The sequence below is a fragment of the Lampetra fluviatilis genome, chromosome 49 (genome assembly GCF_964198595.1).
Source record: "Lampetra fluviatilis chromosome 49, kcLamFluv1.1, whole genome shotgun sequence".
Lineage (NCBI taxonomy): Eukaryota > Metazoa > Chordata > Hyperoartia > Petromyzontiformes > Petromyzontidae > Lampetra > Lampetra fluviatilis.
In genome coordinates, this window is record NC_136323.1 from 8,938,141 (window position 1) to 8,957,547 (window position 19,407).

At 50.8% G+C, this 19,407-nt stretch overlaps 1 protein-coding gene across 2 annotated transcripts in view; it reads left to right on the forward strand.

The window, feature by feature from the left end:
* The window catches only part of NUP214 (nucleoporin 214), a 48,147-nt gene extending 33,079 nt beyond the window's left edge, over window positions 1-15,068 (forward strand). For both annotated transcript variants that reach the window (XM_078878083.1, XM_078878084.1), the window contains exons 26-33: window positions 955-2,517; window positions 3,587-3,660; window positions 4,938-5,085; window positions 6,733-6,900; window positions 7,482-7,665; window positions 12,852-13,075; window positions 13,678-13,711; window positions 14,293-15,068. In XM_078878083.1, the coding sequence (XP_078734209.1) occupies window positions 955-2,517; window positions 3,587-3,660; window positions 4,938-5,085; window positions 6,733-6,900; window positions 7,482-7,665; window positions 12,852-13,075; window positions 13,678-13,711; window positions 14,293-14,329 (2,432 nt within the window). In that variant the 3' untranslated portion in view covers window positions 14,330-15,068. The remainder of the gene's footprint in view (window positions 1-954; window positions 2,518-3,586; window positions 3,661-4,937; window positions 5,086-6,732; window positions 6,901-7,481; window positions 7,666-12,851; window positions 13,076-13,677; window positions 13,712-14,292) is intronic.
* The last annotated feature ends 4,339 nt before the right edge of the window (window positions 15,069-19,407 follow it).

Genomic DNA, 19,407 nt, shown 5'->3' on the forward strand with positions numbered 1-19,407 from the left:
TATACACGTTACACACGATCGTGGGAACATCCCACAAAGTTGTTCCAATCGTCACAGGGCATATTTGTGCGTGGCGCGCATGCAGCAGACGTGTAGGTTAACTTCAGATTGATGGCGTGTTTTCCATTAAGTTATTTAGGACTCATTTGCAAGTCTTATTTTGCCTGAGGCCCATTGAGCGAATTAGATATTTTTCAAAGTGGCAATCATGTTACATGGGAAGGAATGGTATTCAGGGCTTCAGGTAGGATGCCACGGTGGCGAAATGTTAAATACTTTGCCTGGTATACAGGAGGTCGTGGGTTCTATCCTGACCCTGACGCCTGCTGTATATTTGGAGTTTGCATGTTCTCCCCGTGGTCGTGTGGATATTTCTCTGTGTCCTCCGTTTTTTCCCTCCACATTTAGAATCAAAATGCTTTTAGAGTATTTGGCTGATATAAATGTCCACGTGATAAGCCACTTCGTTTAGCTATCACTCGTCACCAGATCGCTTCTAAAAAGGAGCTGTGTAGCTCGGTTATCCTTACCTGGTAAGATAAAAAATTGTTTAAATCGTTTAGTTTCACAGAGTAAAGCGGGTCAATTTTATACACATGGACAATAAAGAGCCATCACCATGTACAATATAAATCTAGTAATCTGAACTAATGCATGGAACAGGCAGATGTACCCAGCACACATGGCCATGTGTGTGTGGGTACGTCTGCCTGTTCCAACACGTCTGGTCAGTGTGGAAGAGTAGGCCAATAATGTTCTCGAGAGGAGCTCTCCGGAGTTCCCTCTGTGTGAGGCACTTCCACGTGCAGTGGTACGGGCAAAGAGACAGCAAGGCTGGACATTAACCAATACCGTCAGCAGGGTGGCAGGTGGTTGCACATACGTATGTTGAACTTCTGCCAGTCGCTTTCGCGTTTCGTCTCCCCTCAACCCGTTCTGCGTCTGCCGCCACAGCTCCCGCCAACAAGAACATGGCCCCCAAACCCAGCGGCAGCGGCTCCAGCACCGCCGCGTTCTCCTTCGCGTCCCACTCGGCCTTCTCCGGGGGAAGCCCCTTCTCGTTCTCCACCGCCTCTGATGGCGCCGCGCCCACGGGGGGCAAGACGGCGACGACGGCGCCTTCGACGGAGGCCGCTGCCCCGCCGCAGCCTTCGTCGCAGGCCCCAGGAAGGGCCCCGGGTGGCGACGCCTCCTTCGGGCAATTCTTTGACATCTTGAAGACGGCGAACTGGAACCCTGGCGAGCCCGGCAAGACGCACCCCGGGGCTCCCTTCTCCCTGGCATCGGCGAGCAACGGACGTTCGCTCTTTGGCCAGCCGGCGCCCACCACGACCGCCACCACCACGGCTGCCAATGCCGCCAGTGCTGGAAAAGCCGCGGCGTTCTCCTTCAGTCTGCCGGTGACCACCGCCGCCCCCACCCCCACCGGCGCTGCCGTGGCTGCCACGCAGGGGCCTTCCCTTCCGTCCGCTTCAGCGGCTGTCGCACCGCCGCCACCGCCGCCAAACACTCTTTTAGTTGGTGACACGTCGCCACAAACTGTTCCTGTGGTTAGCAAAGCGCCAGTGCCATCAGCCGTGCCCGTGCCGCCGAGTGCCGGCGATGCCGCCCCGGCGCCGTCATTCGTCACAACCACGGTCACCGCCGCCGCTGCCGAGGAGCCTCCCTCTGCCGCCCTGGTTCCCAGCGCGATACCCGGGGCCGAGACACTGCCTCCACCGCCGCCAGCTCGCGTGCCGCAGCAGGAGACGCAGGATCCGGCGGGGGTGGCTGTGGTCGGTAGCGAGCGGCCGACGGCGGCCATGACGGCGCAGGTGTTTAGTTTTTGTATGCCCCCGGCGTCCGCTTCCACCCCGGCCCCCGGCACGGTGGCTCAGCCCACGGCGACCAGCGCCGTCGCACCAGAAGCGCCTTCGGCCGCGGCAGCGCCAGCGGCGGCAGGAGCGGCGACCGCCACTGCCGCCGCCGCCGTCCCCACAGGCGCCGCCTTCGGCGTTCCGTCGGCCTTTGGGCAGCCGCCCAGCACGGGTGTGGGGACCTTCGCCACGTCCACCCCGCTCGCGACACCGCAGCCCCAACAGCAGCAGCAGCAGCTGCAGCAGCAGCCGCAGGAAGCGGCGGGGGCGCCCGCAGCCGCATCGACGACGCCGGCCTTCGGCTTCGGACAGCCATCGGGGGAGGCGTTTGGGGTCGCCCCGGCATTTGGCGTGGCCGCCCCCACCTCGGCGCCCGCGGCCGCCACGGCAACGGCCCCGACGGCCGCACCCCCGTCAACGTCCGCCGGCCCATTTGCCGGGACGACACCGCCGGTGTTTGGTGCGACTTCTGGATCCGGAGTTGGCCTTTTCGGTGGTGGCACAGGCTCGACTGCCGGAGGGTTTTTTGGACAGCCGAGCGCGGGCGTTGGTGGCGCTGGCAGCGCGTTTGGGCAGGCGGCACCGGCTGCTGCTGCTCCTGTAAGCGGTGCGACGACCGGGACGGTGGCGACCACCGGCTTTGGATTTGGCTCCACTTCCGGTGCGGATCGGTGCACGAGTGCGATTATCACAAACACACACTAACATTTAAACTAAACTATTGTTCAGACACACCGAGTTACATAGCTCTTTTACAGAAGCGACCTGGCCACAAATGATAGCTCAACAAAGTGGCCTATCATTTGGAAATTTACAGTGGCCAAATACTCTAAACGCATGTTTCTAAATGTGGAGGGTAAAACCAGAGGACCCGGAGAAAAATCCATGCGACCATGGGGAGAACATGCAAATTCCAAATATAGAGCAGGCCTCCTCTGTATAGAGCAGCCTACTGTATACCAGGCGAGGTAGTTAACATCTCCTAGCCACCATGGCGCTTCCTCAGCAGAATGGGAAGGGAGAAGGGCCTTCAAGGCCACGAGAGAAAAAGTCCAAGCACAGACTTGTAAAGAGATGCGTAGAGGCAGAAAGAAAAAAGAAACGGACCGAGCAAAATATGGAGATGTGCAGAGAATGACGCGATAAGAAACCGAGGTGCGTTATAAAGAGTGGGAAAGGCAGAAACCTTGAGAGACACGGAGAAAGCCATGGAGATAGACACATGGAGAGGTGCACAGAATCGGATAGAATTGGAGAGTCTTGGACAAAGACAAAGGAGAAGAAAACCCCATGTAACAGAAGAGGGCAGAGATGTATAGAGAGAGAGACTGTGAATGACAGACAGAGAAATGTGGAGAGAGACAGACAGATGTTGATAAGAGACAGTGATAAGAGGGGACACTGATCGATAAGGAGCAATACGGAGACAAAGGGTGATAATTGCCCTTCGACAGTAGGTGTTGCTCATCTTTTTACTTGCCCGACGCTCATTCTGCAGAACTGTAATGAACCAATTAAGGTGAAAAGCTAAAGAGAAATATACCTTCTAGCAAAAGTTGTTGATGAAGTGGCATTTCCTTGCTGATGAGACTGACGTTGAGGCCGTTTGCTTTGTTTAAACGCCGCAGGGGAACGTGAGCGCGGAAGTCGTATACTTCACTTTGGTCTCGTGGGTGTTGCGTAGGCAGTACGTAAGTACAGATCGCGTTGCCTCGTGTGTTCCTCTCTAGGCTTTGGATCGCAGTCCTCGTCGGCGCCTGCCTTCGGACAGCCAGCAGCGGGTGGTGGAGGGGCCTTTGGGCAGGTGAGAGACACCTTGGGTGCACTGGAACTTCCCAATTACTGAAGGCCAAATAAAGACAAATGCGAGGTTGTTGATAGAAAACATTCAGACCTAAAAAGGGGCCCAAACCAAGACACGTTGTAGGACCACCCTAGGATTCGGTGCAAACACCCCGTGGCACACAAAGCCACACTCGGTCAACTTCTCAAATGTCCTGGGTCGATGCCTCCAAAGCTCTTGTTTCTTGTGTACCCATAAACTGTTCTGCGAGCCCCTGCCAGCATATAGGTTTTATGTTTCATTTAGACAATTCGCGTTTAGAGTAGTTGGCTACAATAAATGTCCACGTGATAAGCCACTTCGTTGAGCTATCATTTCTGGCCAGGTCGGTTCTGAACAAGAGCTCTAGAGCTCAGTGGGTCTTACTTGCTCAAATAAAAAATAGTTTTTAATAATTTAAAAAAGTTCTCAGTTTTAATAACGTTTACAAGTAGATACCACCTTGGTCGTTTCATTATACTTAATTGCATTAAACTAATTATGGGCCATTTCATCGTTAAGAACACTTTTATATGACCACTCCTGTGCAATTTAAATCCGACAGCCGCATCACTATCACCGCAAAGCGGGGGCAGAAGGCTGAGGTTTAGATACCGTAAATCGTTTTGTTTATTTGTAAACTAAATAGAACAAATGAGACTCCACGAGCATGGCACCCGCATAGCACCCAAGCGCACAGGGTCCCTAAATTCCATGCAACAGAATACAGGGGTCGGAAACCAAATTAACAAGAAGAGCCATATTTTTCCGAATTCGGTTAAAAAATATTTCAAGAGGCGCAATGCACTGCGTGGTGAATACGAGACGAAGGGACCCTAATAAATAACTTTCACGAAGCCGTCCTTAAAAGAGCCGCAGGTTGCCGACTCCACGGGGAGTACTCGCACACGCACACTTGGCATCAGCAGCAGCTCTGATTGGTAGCCCCACATGACCACACCCCACGTGAACACCACCATCACGTCCCGAGAGAGGTCACAGGTGTATGCTTACCGCAAGTTTGATACCGCTGTCCTAAGTCATTACGCGCGGTGACTATTCTTGGTTTTCCCACTTGAGATCAGCAGCGACGACGATGATAATAATCGCGATGGTGATGGTTACCAAGGTTGTTGACAATCATTCGGATGCCGATAAGGACGGCGATGGTTGTGATGATGATGGAGCGGCCCGGATGCTCCGTCTCATTGTAACTTTTGTCGTTCTCCGGTCCGTCATTGTCGTCCCTGTGCCTCCAGCCGGCAGCGGGCAGTGCGGGGTCGCTGTTCGGCGGCACCGGTGGGAGCGGCTTCTTCAGCGGCCTGGGCAGCAAGCCAAGCCAGGAGGCGGCCAACAAGAACCCTTTCGGACAGACGAGCGCGGGAGGCCTCTTCGCAGGCAGCAGTAGTGAGTCGTGGTGGCGAAATGCTAACTCCCTCGCCTGGTATGCAGGAGGTCCTAGGTTCGATCCTGACCCCGACGCCTGCTGCTGTATATTTGGAGTTTGCATGTTTTTCTCTCCCCGTGGTCGCGTGGATTTTTCTCTGGCTCCTCTGGTTTTTCACTCCACATTTAGAAACACTCGTTTGTAGTATTTAGCTGCTATAAATTTCCACGTGATAAGCCACTTCTTTGAGCTATTATTTGTGATAGCCAGGTCACTTCTGAAAAAGAACTATATAACTCAGTGGGCCTTACCTGGTAAAGTAAAATAGTTTGAGTCCGGCCAGCAATCGGAGTGAGCTGTGGTGGTGCCGTCAATGTTAGGTCTCCAAGACACAGTAAAGCCCTTGAAGCTTGACTATAATTCGGGGAGGGAGAACATTTCTGGTTGTGGGTGATGTATAGCATACTGCAAGTATTGAAATCTTTCATAATTACTTTATATTTGAATCGTCTTTAGTCAAAGTAGATTTCCTGCTCAAATGAACATTGAGGTGGTCACATTTTTCCCATTTACGGCCCTGAGCCGCTGGTGAAAACGTCACGTTCCTATGGCACGGGCGAGTCTATCTACAGGGCAACCACTGTTGACTTCCCTACAGAGTGGTGCTTCATTTATCGACCCTAGAGAGATGATGGATCAGGTCTAACCTCCAACCACAATGTGAACTCGGCAACCTTCCGATTGCGAGGAGGTCGCTCGACCGCTCAACCACCTGGCAGGATTGTAACGTAACGCAGAACTATTTATTTGTTGTTTTATTATATATTTTTTATATATGATAAAATTACGTTAAATATATGTAAGTAAAATTAAAAAAATTGTTATTTACGCAAAATATTTTTACGCAAAAGATTTTGTACATGTTTATATTTCTAATTTATTTTCTTGTATTTATTATTATACTTATATTAAAATGTATGCTTTTTTAAGCTATTTATTATACAATTGTTTATTCAACGCTTAATAGGATAATAATGTGAAGCAAAACGTTTATAATTTTGGCCTGGAAAAGAAAATTACATTTGCTCAGTTTAATTCACATCGCAATTATCGTGATGGGTTACAAATATTTTTTTTATTTTGTAAAAAATAAATCTTTAAAATAAAAACCAGGCCACACCTAGCAGAGCAGAGGGGGCATGCAAGGGAACGGGTTCACCAGATTCCAAACAACAAATAGGTATCTGGCTTTAGAATTGGTAGTGCACGCTGGTGTGTCGTCTCCTACCACTCACGGATTTCCGCAGGAACGGTGTTTAAGGGGCTTAGTTTGCTTTCTTAAAGAATGCTTCTGGATAACATGAGTCTGGAAGGCCAAGTGGATATTGAACTGAAAATGTTTTAATTTTACGCAGAGACCCATCCTGACTAATCCTAAAACTGATTCTTATTTGTGTTGTTTTGTTTTTATTTCTCCATCTCACATGATAATTTACATATAAGTTGTACATTACAGATTCCTAAATTAACGATTTCACGCGTGCATCGTAATCTTGGCACTATCGTGTGATCCACCCCACACATTTACGCCACCCCACACCCCACCCCTGCCCATCTCGAACCACCTCTGCCCATCTCGAACCACCCCTGCCCATCTCCCTCTGCAGACCCCCCGAGTCTGTTCGGGGCATCGGCCCCCGCATTTTGTTCCCCTGCGTCGGGGACCGGCGGCTTTGGTGAGCAAAAGCCGGCGGGGGCCGGAGGGACGTTCAGCGGCGGCGCCAGTGTGGCAGCGCAGGGCTTCGGTGCCATCAGCAGCCCCTGCAAGACGCCAGGTGACCAGCGATCGCCTCCTCGTGTTCGTTCACGCTCACACTTGCGGATCGACCCGCTGCCCCATGCTGCACGTATCGGGGCGGTTTTTGGCCGACCGTCGAACAAAGACGGTCGCGGCATCGCCCGCTTTCAGACGTGTCTTCTGTGGCCATCTGGAACGCGCTCCGCCTTCCGATATTAGGAAACCACTGGAGCTGCGCACTTTTCAATCATCTAGATTGACAAACTCATTTCTTTAGAACTGCTTTTTGTGTTTAGATTGTTGTCCTTCCTCCGCACCTCCGATTAGTACGATTGGCTACGTACGGTGTGGAAAAAGTTCAACGTACATAAGTGTGAACGGGTCCTGGGCCTCCCGTGGATTGACATGGCACTAAATGAGTACCGGGGTGCAGTGTGCAAACATCGGCGCAAAGGAGGCGACAGAGGGGCATGGTCCTGGCTCCGCTGCCACCTCGTGCGCCGTGCCGGCCTTAATAGGTACTCGCTGACACCACTTTTCCCCAACCGTCTCTACAAGCGAAATATTTGTTGGTGAATGTACGTGTGTTGTGCGTGTTGTGCGTGTGTCGCGCGTCAGGCTTTGGGGGACCGCCAGCCTTCGGGAGCCCCCCGTCGTTTGGGGGGAGTCCCGCTTTTGGGGCAGCGCCGGCGTTCGGGGCGGTGCCGGCGTTCGGGAGCCCGGTGCAGGCCGGGGCAGCGCCCTCGGCGCCCTCCAAGGTGTTCGGCGAAGGCACCGTCGCGGCGTCATCCGGCAGCTTCGGGTACTGCAGCCGCAGAGCAGCAATACAACCAGCACAAGCACTATCATCACTACCACCACCACCAGCACTGTCATCACTACCACCACCAGCACCACTGTCATCACTACTACCACCACCACCACTGTCATCACTACCACCACCAGCACCACTGTCATCACTACCACCAGCACCACTGTCATCACTACCACCACCAGCACCACTGTCATCACTACTACCACCAGCACCACTGTCATCACTACCACCACCAGCACCACTGTCATCACTACTACCACCAGCACCACTGTCATCACTACTACCACCACCACCAGCACCACTGTCATCACTACCACCAGCACCAATGTCATTACTACCACCACCAGCACCACTGTCATCACTACCACCAGCACCACTGTCATCACTACCACCACCAGCACCACTGTCATCACTACCACCAGCACCAATGTCATCACTACCACCACCAGCACCACTGTCATCACTACTACCACCAGCACCACTGTCATCACTACCACCACCAGCACCACTGTCATCACTACCACCACCAGCACCACTGTCATCACTACTACCACCAGCACCACTGTCATCACTACTACCACCACCACCAGCACCACTGTCATCACTACCACCACCACCACTGTCATCACTACTACCACCACCACCAGCACCAATGTCATCACTACCACCAGCACCAATGTCATTACTACCACCAGCACCACTGTCATCACTACTACCACCAGCACCACTGTCATCACTACTACCACCACCACCAGCACCACTGTCATCACTACCACCAGCACCAATGTCATCACTACCACCAGCACCAATGTCATTACTACCACCACCACCACTGTCATCACTACCACCACCAGCACTGTCATCACTACCACCACCAGCACCACTGTCATCACTACCACCACCACTGTCATCACTACCACCACCACCACTGTCATCACTACCACCAGCACCAATGTCATCACTACCACCAGCACCAATGTCATCACCACCACCAGCACCACTGTCATCACTACCACCACCACTGTCATCACTACCACCACCACTGTCATCACTACCACCACCACTGTCATCACTACCACCACCACTGTCATCACTACCACCACCACTGTCATCACTACTACCACCACCACTGTCATCACTACCACCACCACCACTGTCATCACTACCACCACCAGCACCACTGTCATCACTACCACCACCACCACTGTCATCACTACCACCACCAGCACCACTGTCATCACTACCACCACCACTGTCATCACTACCACCACCACTGTCATCACTACCACCTCCACCACCACTGTCATCACTACCACCTCCACCACCACTGTCATCACTACCACCACCACCACTGTCATCACTACCACCACCACCACTGTCATCACTACCACCACCACCACTGTCATCACTACCACCACCACTGTCATCACTACCACCACCACCACTGTCATCACTACCACCACCACCACTGTCATCACTACCACCTCCACCACCACTGTCATCACTACCACTACCACCACCACTGTCATCACTACCACCACCACTGTCATCACTACCACCACCACCACTGTCATCACTACCACCACCACCACTGTCATCACCACTACCACCACCACCACTGTCATCACTACCACCACCACCACCACTGTCATCACTACCACTACCACCACCACTGTCATCACTACCACCACCACCACCACTGTCATCACTACCACCACCACCACTGTCATCACTACCACCACCACCACCACCACTGTCATCACTACCACCACCACCACCACTGTCATCACTACCACCACCACTGTCATCACTACCACCACCAGCACCACTGTCATCACTACCACCACCAGCACCACTGTCATCACTACCACCACCACCACTGTCATCACTACCACCACCACTGTCATCACTACCACCACCAGCACCACTGTCATCACTACCACCACCACTGTCATCACTACCACCACCACTGTCATCACTACCACCACCACCACTGTCATCACTACCACCTCCACCACCACTGTCATCACTACCTCCACCACCACTGTCATCACTACCACCACTGTCATCACTACCACCACCACCACTGTCATCACTACCACCACCACCACTGTCATCACTACCACCACCACTGTCATCACTACCACCACCACCACTGTCATCACTACCACCAGCACCACTGTCATCACTACCACCACCACTGTCATCACTACCACCACCACCACTGTCATCACTACCACCACCACCACTGTCATCACTACCACCTCCACCACCACTGTCATCACTACCTCCACCACCACTGTCATCACTACCACCACTGTCATCACTACCACCACCACCACTGTCATCACTACCACCACCACTGTCATCACTACCACCACCACCACTGTCATCACTACCACCACCACCACTGTCATCACTACCACCACCACTGTCATCACTACCACCACCACTGTCATCACTACCACCACCACTGTCATCACTACCACCACCACTGTCATCACTACCACCACCACCACTGTCATCACTACCACCTCCACCACCACTGTCATCACTACCTCCACCACCACTGTCATCACTACCACCACCACCACTGTCATCACTACCACCACCACCACTGTCATCACTACCACCACCACTGTCATCACTACCACCACCAGCACCACTGTCATCACTACCACCACCACCACCACCACTGTCATCAATACCACCAGCACCACTGTCATCACTACTACCACCACCACCACTGTCATCACTACCACCACTGTCATCACTACCACCACCACCACCACTGTCATCACTACCACCACCACTGTCATCACTACCACCACCAGCACCACTGTCATCACTACTACCACCACCAGCACCACTGTCATCACTACCACCAGCACCACTGTCATCACTACCACCACCACTGTCATCACTACCACCACCACCACTGTCATCACTACCACCTCCACCACCACTGTCATCACTACCACCTCCACCACCACTGTCATCACTACCACCACCACCACTGTCATCACTACTACCACCACCACCACTGTCATCACTACCACCACCACTGTCATCACTACCACCACCAGCACCACTGTCATCACTACCACCACCACCACCACTGTCATCACTACCACCACCAGCACCACTGTCATCACTACCACCACCAGCACCACTGTCATCACTACCACCACCAGCACCACTGTCATCACTACCACCACCAGCACCACTGTCATCACTACCACCACCAGCACCACTGTCATCACTACCACCACCAGCACCACTGTCATCACTACCACCACCAGCACCACTGTCATCACTACCACCACCAGCACCACTGTCATCACTACCACCACCAGCACTGTCATCACTACCACCACCACCACTATCATCACTACCACCACCAGCACTGTCATCACTACCACCACCACCAGCACAATCATCACTACCACCAGCACAATCACAATCATCACTGTCAACACGACTATCACTATCAGCACTACCAACACTACCAGCACTGTCATTACTATTATCAGCATTGTCATCACTACCAACAGCACCATCACTATCAGCACTATCAACAAGACCAGACCTATCATCACTACCAGCACCATCATCATCGTCACTACCACCAGCATATCTGTGGTCACTAAGACCACCACCAACAACATCATAATCACCAGCAGCACCACAACAATGACCACCACTCCCACCATGATGGTGATACTGGTCATGGTGATGGGAACTCTTCATGATGATGATTTGTTTTTGATAGAGCCGCCCTTCTTCGTGCCGGGGGACGTCTCGGAGCATGTTACAGGCGATAAGCCCCGCACATCTCATCTCATCTCTCATCTCAATACATTTCAAAGGGCACCCCCCCCCCCCCACCCCAGTGGCAGCTGTCCCTGTGTGGTACACGATGACTCAGCATTAGTCTGCCATTTGGCGCGGATGATTGCTGCTGGGCGTAACTCCAATTGAGCACCATTGGAACCTCATTTGCCAGTAACAAAATATGAGAACATTTTTTTACCCTTTTATCTGGCAACAAAACTGAGACCTTTTTTTACAAGGAGTCATGTTTGCATTGACTCATACTCTGATGGTGCATTGTCTTTGAGTTGTGCGCCTTTTGGCGTCATCTGGCCCAACACCATGTGAGACTAGGCTCTAATAAAAGCTGTCTCGGGCGTGGACCAATCAATTTCAAGGACAGTGCATACATTATCAGAGTTGTGTTTTTTGTTTGCATTCCAAGTGCAGGTATTGTGGTCAATGCAAACATGACTCCTTGTAAAAAAGGTGTCAGTTTTGTTGCCAGATAAAAGGGTAAAAAAACAATTATCCAATTGAGCATTTAGAAGGACATTTTTTGTTTATTCGTAAAATTTGTGCCATGATGCCAGCACACAATGAATGACATCAAAGGATATTTCATGTCCACTGTGAAGCAGACGGTGCAGAGTATTTTAATTGTTAATATAATGTCGGTATTAATCAGGGCGGCCTGTGGGATTCTAATCGTGAGCCTCTGCAACAAGTGGCGAACGCATTACCGTTGGGCAGTGTCTCCGCCCTGATGACGATGACGAAGATGATGATTATGATTATTACGATTATGATGACTGCACTGTGATTATGCTGACTCTTAATGATGTCGTTGATGGCAGTTATGAATGAATGTTGACGACTGCGGTGTAATGTTGACAACAGGGATACTAATTTGTGTGGCGATCGCAATAGCCGTGATAATGCCGATGACGGCAGCGATGCTACCAATTGCTGATGGCGTCCTTGATGACAGTGATATTGCTCTCACACTACCTGTCAGTTGACGAGTCAACCTCGAACCCAATGTAAAAAACAAGCGTCACAATGTGGTCACTATGCACTTTTCGGCAATTAATTCCCTTTTTTTGCTCTGGTTTCTGTCGCGTGCGTCGCGTGCGTTGGCCCGCATGTTGTGTTTAGCTTGTTTCACACGACTTGTACAAACCGTGCAGAGTCGATTCTTTGCCTGTGCGATTTGTCCACCCTCGCGTTGCGCGAGGATTTTTATTTCGCTTCATCGGCGAAAGTTTTGGCTGACGATTTAGCTGGTGATGCCCCGGCTCACTCTTCTCTCCTTTCCCCACCCCTCGCCGCGTCCGTCCCCATCTCCTCCGCCACGGCAGCTTCGGTGTGGTGGGCTCGGCGCCTTCGTTCGGGAACCTCGCCAACCAGGCCAACCTCCCGAGCTTCGGCTCGGTGGGCGCAGTATCGGGTGGCACCACCACCTTCGGTTCGGCCCCGACTGGATTTGGGGCCCCGGCCCAGGGGTTTGGCGCCCCCGTCCAGGGCTTCGGCGCCCAGCCCACCACATTCGGTGGATTCGGTGGCGGTGGTGGTGGTGGCACCGGTGAGAAGCCGTTCGCTTGGACACATATATAAGACATAAAAAAACCCGTATAGTCTCAAGAGACTGTTTGGGGCGAGTGTTGTTACCGGGCACCTATAAAGGCCGGCACAGTCCACGAAGGGGGTGGGTGTCCAGCACCACGCCTGGCCACCTTTGTCTCCCTAGAGTGACGATTTTCACAAACCACACCAGGTACTCATTTGAGGCTGAGTCAACCTAGGGGAGGCGCAGGAATGGCTAAGATAATTAATCGTCACTGGTGTTGGCCGTGAACAGGATTTAAACTCGGGTCCCCGGGTTCGTAGCTTTGCATGAACCACTCCACACATGTACGCATATGTACACACACAGACAAATAGAAGCTATCGGTGATAATGGGGCAGCCCTGCAAAATCTCACGTCACTGCTGACGGAGAGACCTCCACTAGAACGAGCTCTTAGAGAGCCCCTCTGGGTGGTATATTGGTCTGCTCTTCCACGCTGGCCACAGGTCTTGGAGGAGCTGGGAGTGGCTTGGCACACGTGATATGACCTCTCTGTTTGTGGTGCATGGCGGTTGTGTCGTGTTGCATTGTAACAACTTTGGGATTTTGTTTTGGCAGGTTTTGGCAGCACTGGATTTGGATCTCAGTCCACGTAAGTGTTCACACTCAACGTATCATTGAACAAGAAGGTGGCTTCGGATAATCAATCAATCAAACTTTATTATAAATGGAGCGCCCTTGGCAATAAAATCATCTGAGCGCTTCACTTATTGCATCATTAAAATTTTAGATGCACGAAATCGTGAAAAGCATATAAAAAGAGTTTATAAATTACATATTTAGCCGCATGTTAAAACCTAAACACCTTCCTTATCAGATAGTGTTCACGGTACACTCCACATGATCAAAACACCCTACATGCTGCACCATGAACACCCTACACCCTGTACCACGAACACGCCGCACCATGATGGTCAAATAACCCTTGTGACCCGCACGGTTTGTGGAGGTCATAATCCAACAGTGGACATTGTTTCCAACGTGGCATGGTTTCTATGCGCAGTATTGATGAGCAGCAGTAGCAAACACCCGCTGCAGGAAAAGTTAAAGCTTGCGAGTAAGTTTTCCGTGTAACGCGTTTTCCGTGTAACGCATTTTCCGTGTAACGCGTTTTCCGTGTAACGTGTTTTCCGTGTAACGCGTGTGGTTGCCTCTGTGTTTGTGCCGTTGCAGTCCCTCTGGATCTGCGTTCTCCGGATGGAGAAGCTGAAAATCGCCGTTTGCGAATTTAATCGGTGGCTTGTTAGTCCGAGTTCTGTTTATGTTTTTGTATGATTCGTTCTGAACCAGTTGGCAATAAAAAAAATATGCACAGGCGGTCGCCAGAGTCGGGAACTGACTTTATTGACGATGTTTGTATCATAGTCGCTTAGCTGACTTGACCGATGTCTTGAGTGGTAATATGGAGTTGGGTAATGGTCAAGAAGGGCGTGGGTAAGGTACGAGGTGTGGTAACAGTCGATACACAGTGGGAGGGACACGGGACTGCAGCTGCGGCGCTGTCGCATCTGACGATGAAGGGGCAAGTGATCACCTGCCTCTTCATCTGATGATGAAGCTGGAGCCACAGCAGTGTAGACCTTCTGGCTTTGATTGCAGAACATCGAAACAATCCCTCCAAAGACAGCTGGACAAAATTGTTCTTCTTCTGCTGGTAAAGCCCCTTTTAGCAGTGAATGCCACGGGTCAATGTCCTGTTAACTCTACAGCTGCGTTTTCTGTTTGTATCATCCTCTCTGAAAATGGCCATTGCTATTTCCCAATGAATAAAAGGCTCTGACAATGTTTTATTTAGTTAATGGTTGTGGTGGTTGTATCGTTTCATCGGCCTCTTCCTCGACTCGTCCCAGCTGCAAGAGACCCTCATTTGACAGTTCCTCACCCCATTGGTATCAAGCAACTCCACGACGTCCGACTCCTCCACATTGTCGAGTCCAGCTTGGATTTAAAATGTTTATTAGTTGTCTGCTGGTCACTGTATTTCGTATCGGAATCGCCTCCAGTGCTGTTGCTGCTGGCGGCAATAAAAGTTGTTTAAAAGTAAAAAGTCTGTCCGCCCCGTGGAGAAAAATTCCTCCCCGCAGTGCAATAACCACTGCGCCACCGCTCCTAACGGAACACAGCAACATCCGCCATCCACCACGAAGTGGCGCTGACCTCACGACGGCGCTTGTGGCAGGCGAGGTGCACTTTGAGGCCACGTGAAGTGTTGAAGGCTCCCTGGCAGGAGGTCACGGAACAGACCCCGGTGCCATGGGTTGACTGAGATGACTGGCAGATTGCACCAGCTGTGCATCCCACGGTGACTACTTGCTTCTATTTTATCAGCCTTGCACTTTGCTCTTTGTTGTGAGCGTCGCTCCTCGGCCCTCAGTTGTTGCTGGATAGCGACTGCCTCCAACTGCCCAGTACCATTCTTCACGAACTTCCTCCACTGAGGCCGATCTAAACACCACTGGTGCCAGTCATCGGCAAGTCCACTCAACTTCGCATCCTTCTGTGCCACATCAGTCCATCTCTTTTATAGCCCGTTTAGAACCATATATCCGGCCAAACAAGCTGCTTGGGCATGCGGTGGCTGGGCAAGCAGGCGACATGACCCAACCAACGCAGCCTTGCCTGCTGGAGGAGCTCACTGTTGGGACTGTGTCCAGAACTTTCAAGGATCTGTGAGCTCCTTACACAATCCAGTCTGGTTACACCCAGGATGGATCGTAGGAAGGCCAGCCTGAATGTTTCAAACCGGCGCAGATGTTCCATTAGAGGGGTCCATATTTTTCAAGCTGGACAAGCTGGCTCCGTTAAAACCACGAACCACGAGGCAGCCTTCCCACGACGCTCGCTGGCTCTCAAGAGACGCCATCCTTGCTAAGCGAATCAGGAGGCACCTTGAAAGGATCGCGTCCCTCAGTGGTCTTCCCTGCTGATCGAGTTGTCTACAGAGCTGCCTGCAGGAAAACTAACGAACTTGTCCTTGCCTCACGTTCTCCTACATTGCAGAACAGGAAAACCACGCATCCTTTGGAAAACCCTCAAGGATCTTCTACATCCTGGTAGCAACATGGTCCCTCACCTTAGCGATCCCCTGGCCTCACTGAAACTTGCTACCTCTTTCAAAACTTACTTCAACAAGCTGACCACCTTCGCAAACTCCTGCACGTCTTCCCTCACATCGCACCATCGTACCCCGCTTACGTTTTCTGAAATTGAAAGCACTCAACAAGACACCATTCTAACCACGTTCAAGCCGGTGTCTTCAAAAGACGTTTTCTCTTTTATTTAATCACTTCACATGAAGTCATCTCCACTCGATGTCCTCCCAGGTTCCTTGTTCAAGCAATGTGCTCCAGAACTCACCATCATGATCAGGAACATCACAAATGCCTCATTCTCTATGGGGTGTTTTCCGTCGAAACTCAAATCTGGCCTTGTTTCCCCCTGTTAAAGATACCAAGTCTCGACCCTGATAACCCGTCTAGCTATCGTCCCATCACTAATCTCTCGAACCTCTCAACTCCTCGAAAGACTCGCCCAGCTAAAACCCCACATCACCTCCTCCCCAAACTACTGCTCCTTCCAGACAGCTTACCGTCAAAACTACTCCACAGAAACGGCACTCACGAGAGTGCTCTATGACATTTTAATGATTATTGACTCCGGCTCCATCGTTGCTCTTGTAAGTCTGGACATTTCATCAGCCTTTGACACCGTCAACCACTCGCTCCTTACTTCCCTCCTGAAATCCGACTCCGGTATATGTGGCTCAGCACTCGAGTGGATACTGTCGTACCTTTCTGATCATCAATCCTCAGTCAGGGTGGGCTCGTCCACTTCTCCTGAGACAAAAGCATTATGTGGCGTCCCCCAGGGCTCCGTTCTCGGTCCCCTGCTGTTCACAGCCTACACTTCTCCGATCAGCCGCCTCATCTCAAGCTTCGGTTTAAAGCACCACTCATATGCAGACGACACTATTCTGTTCACCGCTATCAATTCTACCAATGCGTCTGGATTTGAGAGGCTCTCGGAATGCACCACTGCCCTGCAACAGTGGTTCTCCGCAGACAATCTTGCCCTTCATCCGTCAAAGTCAGTGGCCATCATCTTAGGTACCAGGCAACGTCTCAACTCATCCGTGCTCCCAACACACATACACGTCTTTGGTCACAGCATCAGGTTCACTAATCACTTCAGCTACCTCGGTGCCATCCTAGATTCAACTTTATCTTTCAACCGTCAAACCAATCATATCATCAGTTCATGTAACTTTCACCTGAAGGCTCTCGGAAACCTATGTCCTCTCGTCTCCACTGAAACTTCCAACACATTGGCACATTGCATAGTTGGGTCTCGCCTCAACTATTGCAACTTCGTCCTAGTCCGGTCCTCCTCTGGCAACCTCAAACAACTTCAAAGACTACAAAACAACCTGGCACGCGTCGTCATTGGCCGCACTCATCCCCGTCTCGACTCGCTTGCCTGTCTCCGTGCACTCAATTGGCTCCCCATTGCCAGCAGGGTCACATATAAGATCGCCTGCCTCTGCCACCATGCCTTCACAACTGCCTGCCCCCCGTACCTCTCTTCATTATTGACGACTTGCAGCGCAGCACACGGCAGATGCCTTTGCAGCGCGACTCACGACCTCCTCTTGATACCAAGATCCAGGATGGTCACGTCAATGTGCCGCTTCTCGGTGGCTGCCCCAACAGTCTGGAACGCAATTCTTCTGCACATTCGCAGCATCACCTCAATCGTCTCCTTCAAGAGACACTTAAAACTCACCTTTACAACCACGCGCTTTAGAGCGACTCTGAGCTTGGCTCCGCGCCTCTGAGTTGCGGCCGTTACGTCCGCAAATTTGCTCGCGTTATAAATTGCATTATTATGTATTATTATTAAGGACCACTGGGCTATATAGCTCTTACTCTTTGGGTCTTTCGGTGAAGTCACGTAGATAGAAAATAAAAATCACGACGTTTCGATCGCAACACAAGCAATCGTCTTTTTCTATCTACGTGACTTTACCGAAAGACCAAAAGAGTTTGAATTCCTGCAGTCACGAAAGCTTTAAATCAAGATTTATACTGTATAGCTCTTTTAAAGAAGTGATCTGTCCACAAATGATAGCTCAACGAAGTGGCTTATCATCTGGACCAATACACTATAAACGCATAAATCTTGACTTAAAGCTTTTCTGACTGCAGGAATTCATATTCTTTGGGTCTTTCTGTAAAGTCACGTAGATAGGTTCAAAGAAAATAACAAAAAACTACGACGTTTCGATCACAACTCAAGCGATCGTCATCCTCCTAAATGACAATCGTCATCCTCCTGATGACGATCGCTTGAGTTGTGATCGAAACGTCGTAGTTTTTTGTTATTGTTTTTGAACCTATCTACGTGACTTTACCGAAAGACCCAAATAAAACTGTAAACGGCACGTCTCTAAATGTGGAGTGAAAAACCGGAGCACTCGGAGAAAAATCCACGCGACCACGGGGAGAGAGACACGCAAACTCCAAATATACAGCAGGCGTCAGGGTCGGGATTGAACCCACGAACTCCTGTAAACCAAGTGAGGTAGCTACCATCTCGCTACTCCACCACTGATCACCCCAAAATCAGCAAGCTCTTCAACCACCTCTGGTATGTTTCATCTAATTATTTGTAATTATTAGTAAAAATGAATGTCAACTTACGATCATCATTTTTTGTACACTTCATGACATTTAGTTGGCCAGGAACGCAACCCCTGAGTTTAACATGTATACGGCAAATTAGAGTTCGCTTTAAGTCATTTCCATGGTGGCGAGGTGTTAACTCCCTCGCCTGGTGTACAGGAGGTAGTGGATTCGATCCCGACCCTGACGCCTGTTGTATATTCAGAGGCTTGCATGTCTCTCTCCCCGTGGCCGCGTGGATTTTTTTCCGGGCCCTCTGATTTTTCCCCTCCACATTTAGAATCGACATCACGCGTTCAGAGTATTCGGCTGCTGTTATTTCCACACGAGAAGCCCACTTCGTTGAGCTATAATTTCTGGCTAGGTCGCTTCAGAAAAAAAGAGCTACATAACTCAGCGTGGCCTTACTATGGTAATATATTCTGGCCGAAACGGTGAGAATTTTATTTTATTATGTTTTATTGTAATTATTTTATTATTTCCCTTCTACGTGACTTTACCGAAAGAACCAAGAAGATGGTAAAATATTTTAAAACAGTTTTTAGTAGTTTATTTTCTATAGGAACGCATCCCTTAACGTATAGCGGGGTTGTCCCAATAGTTGATA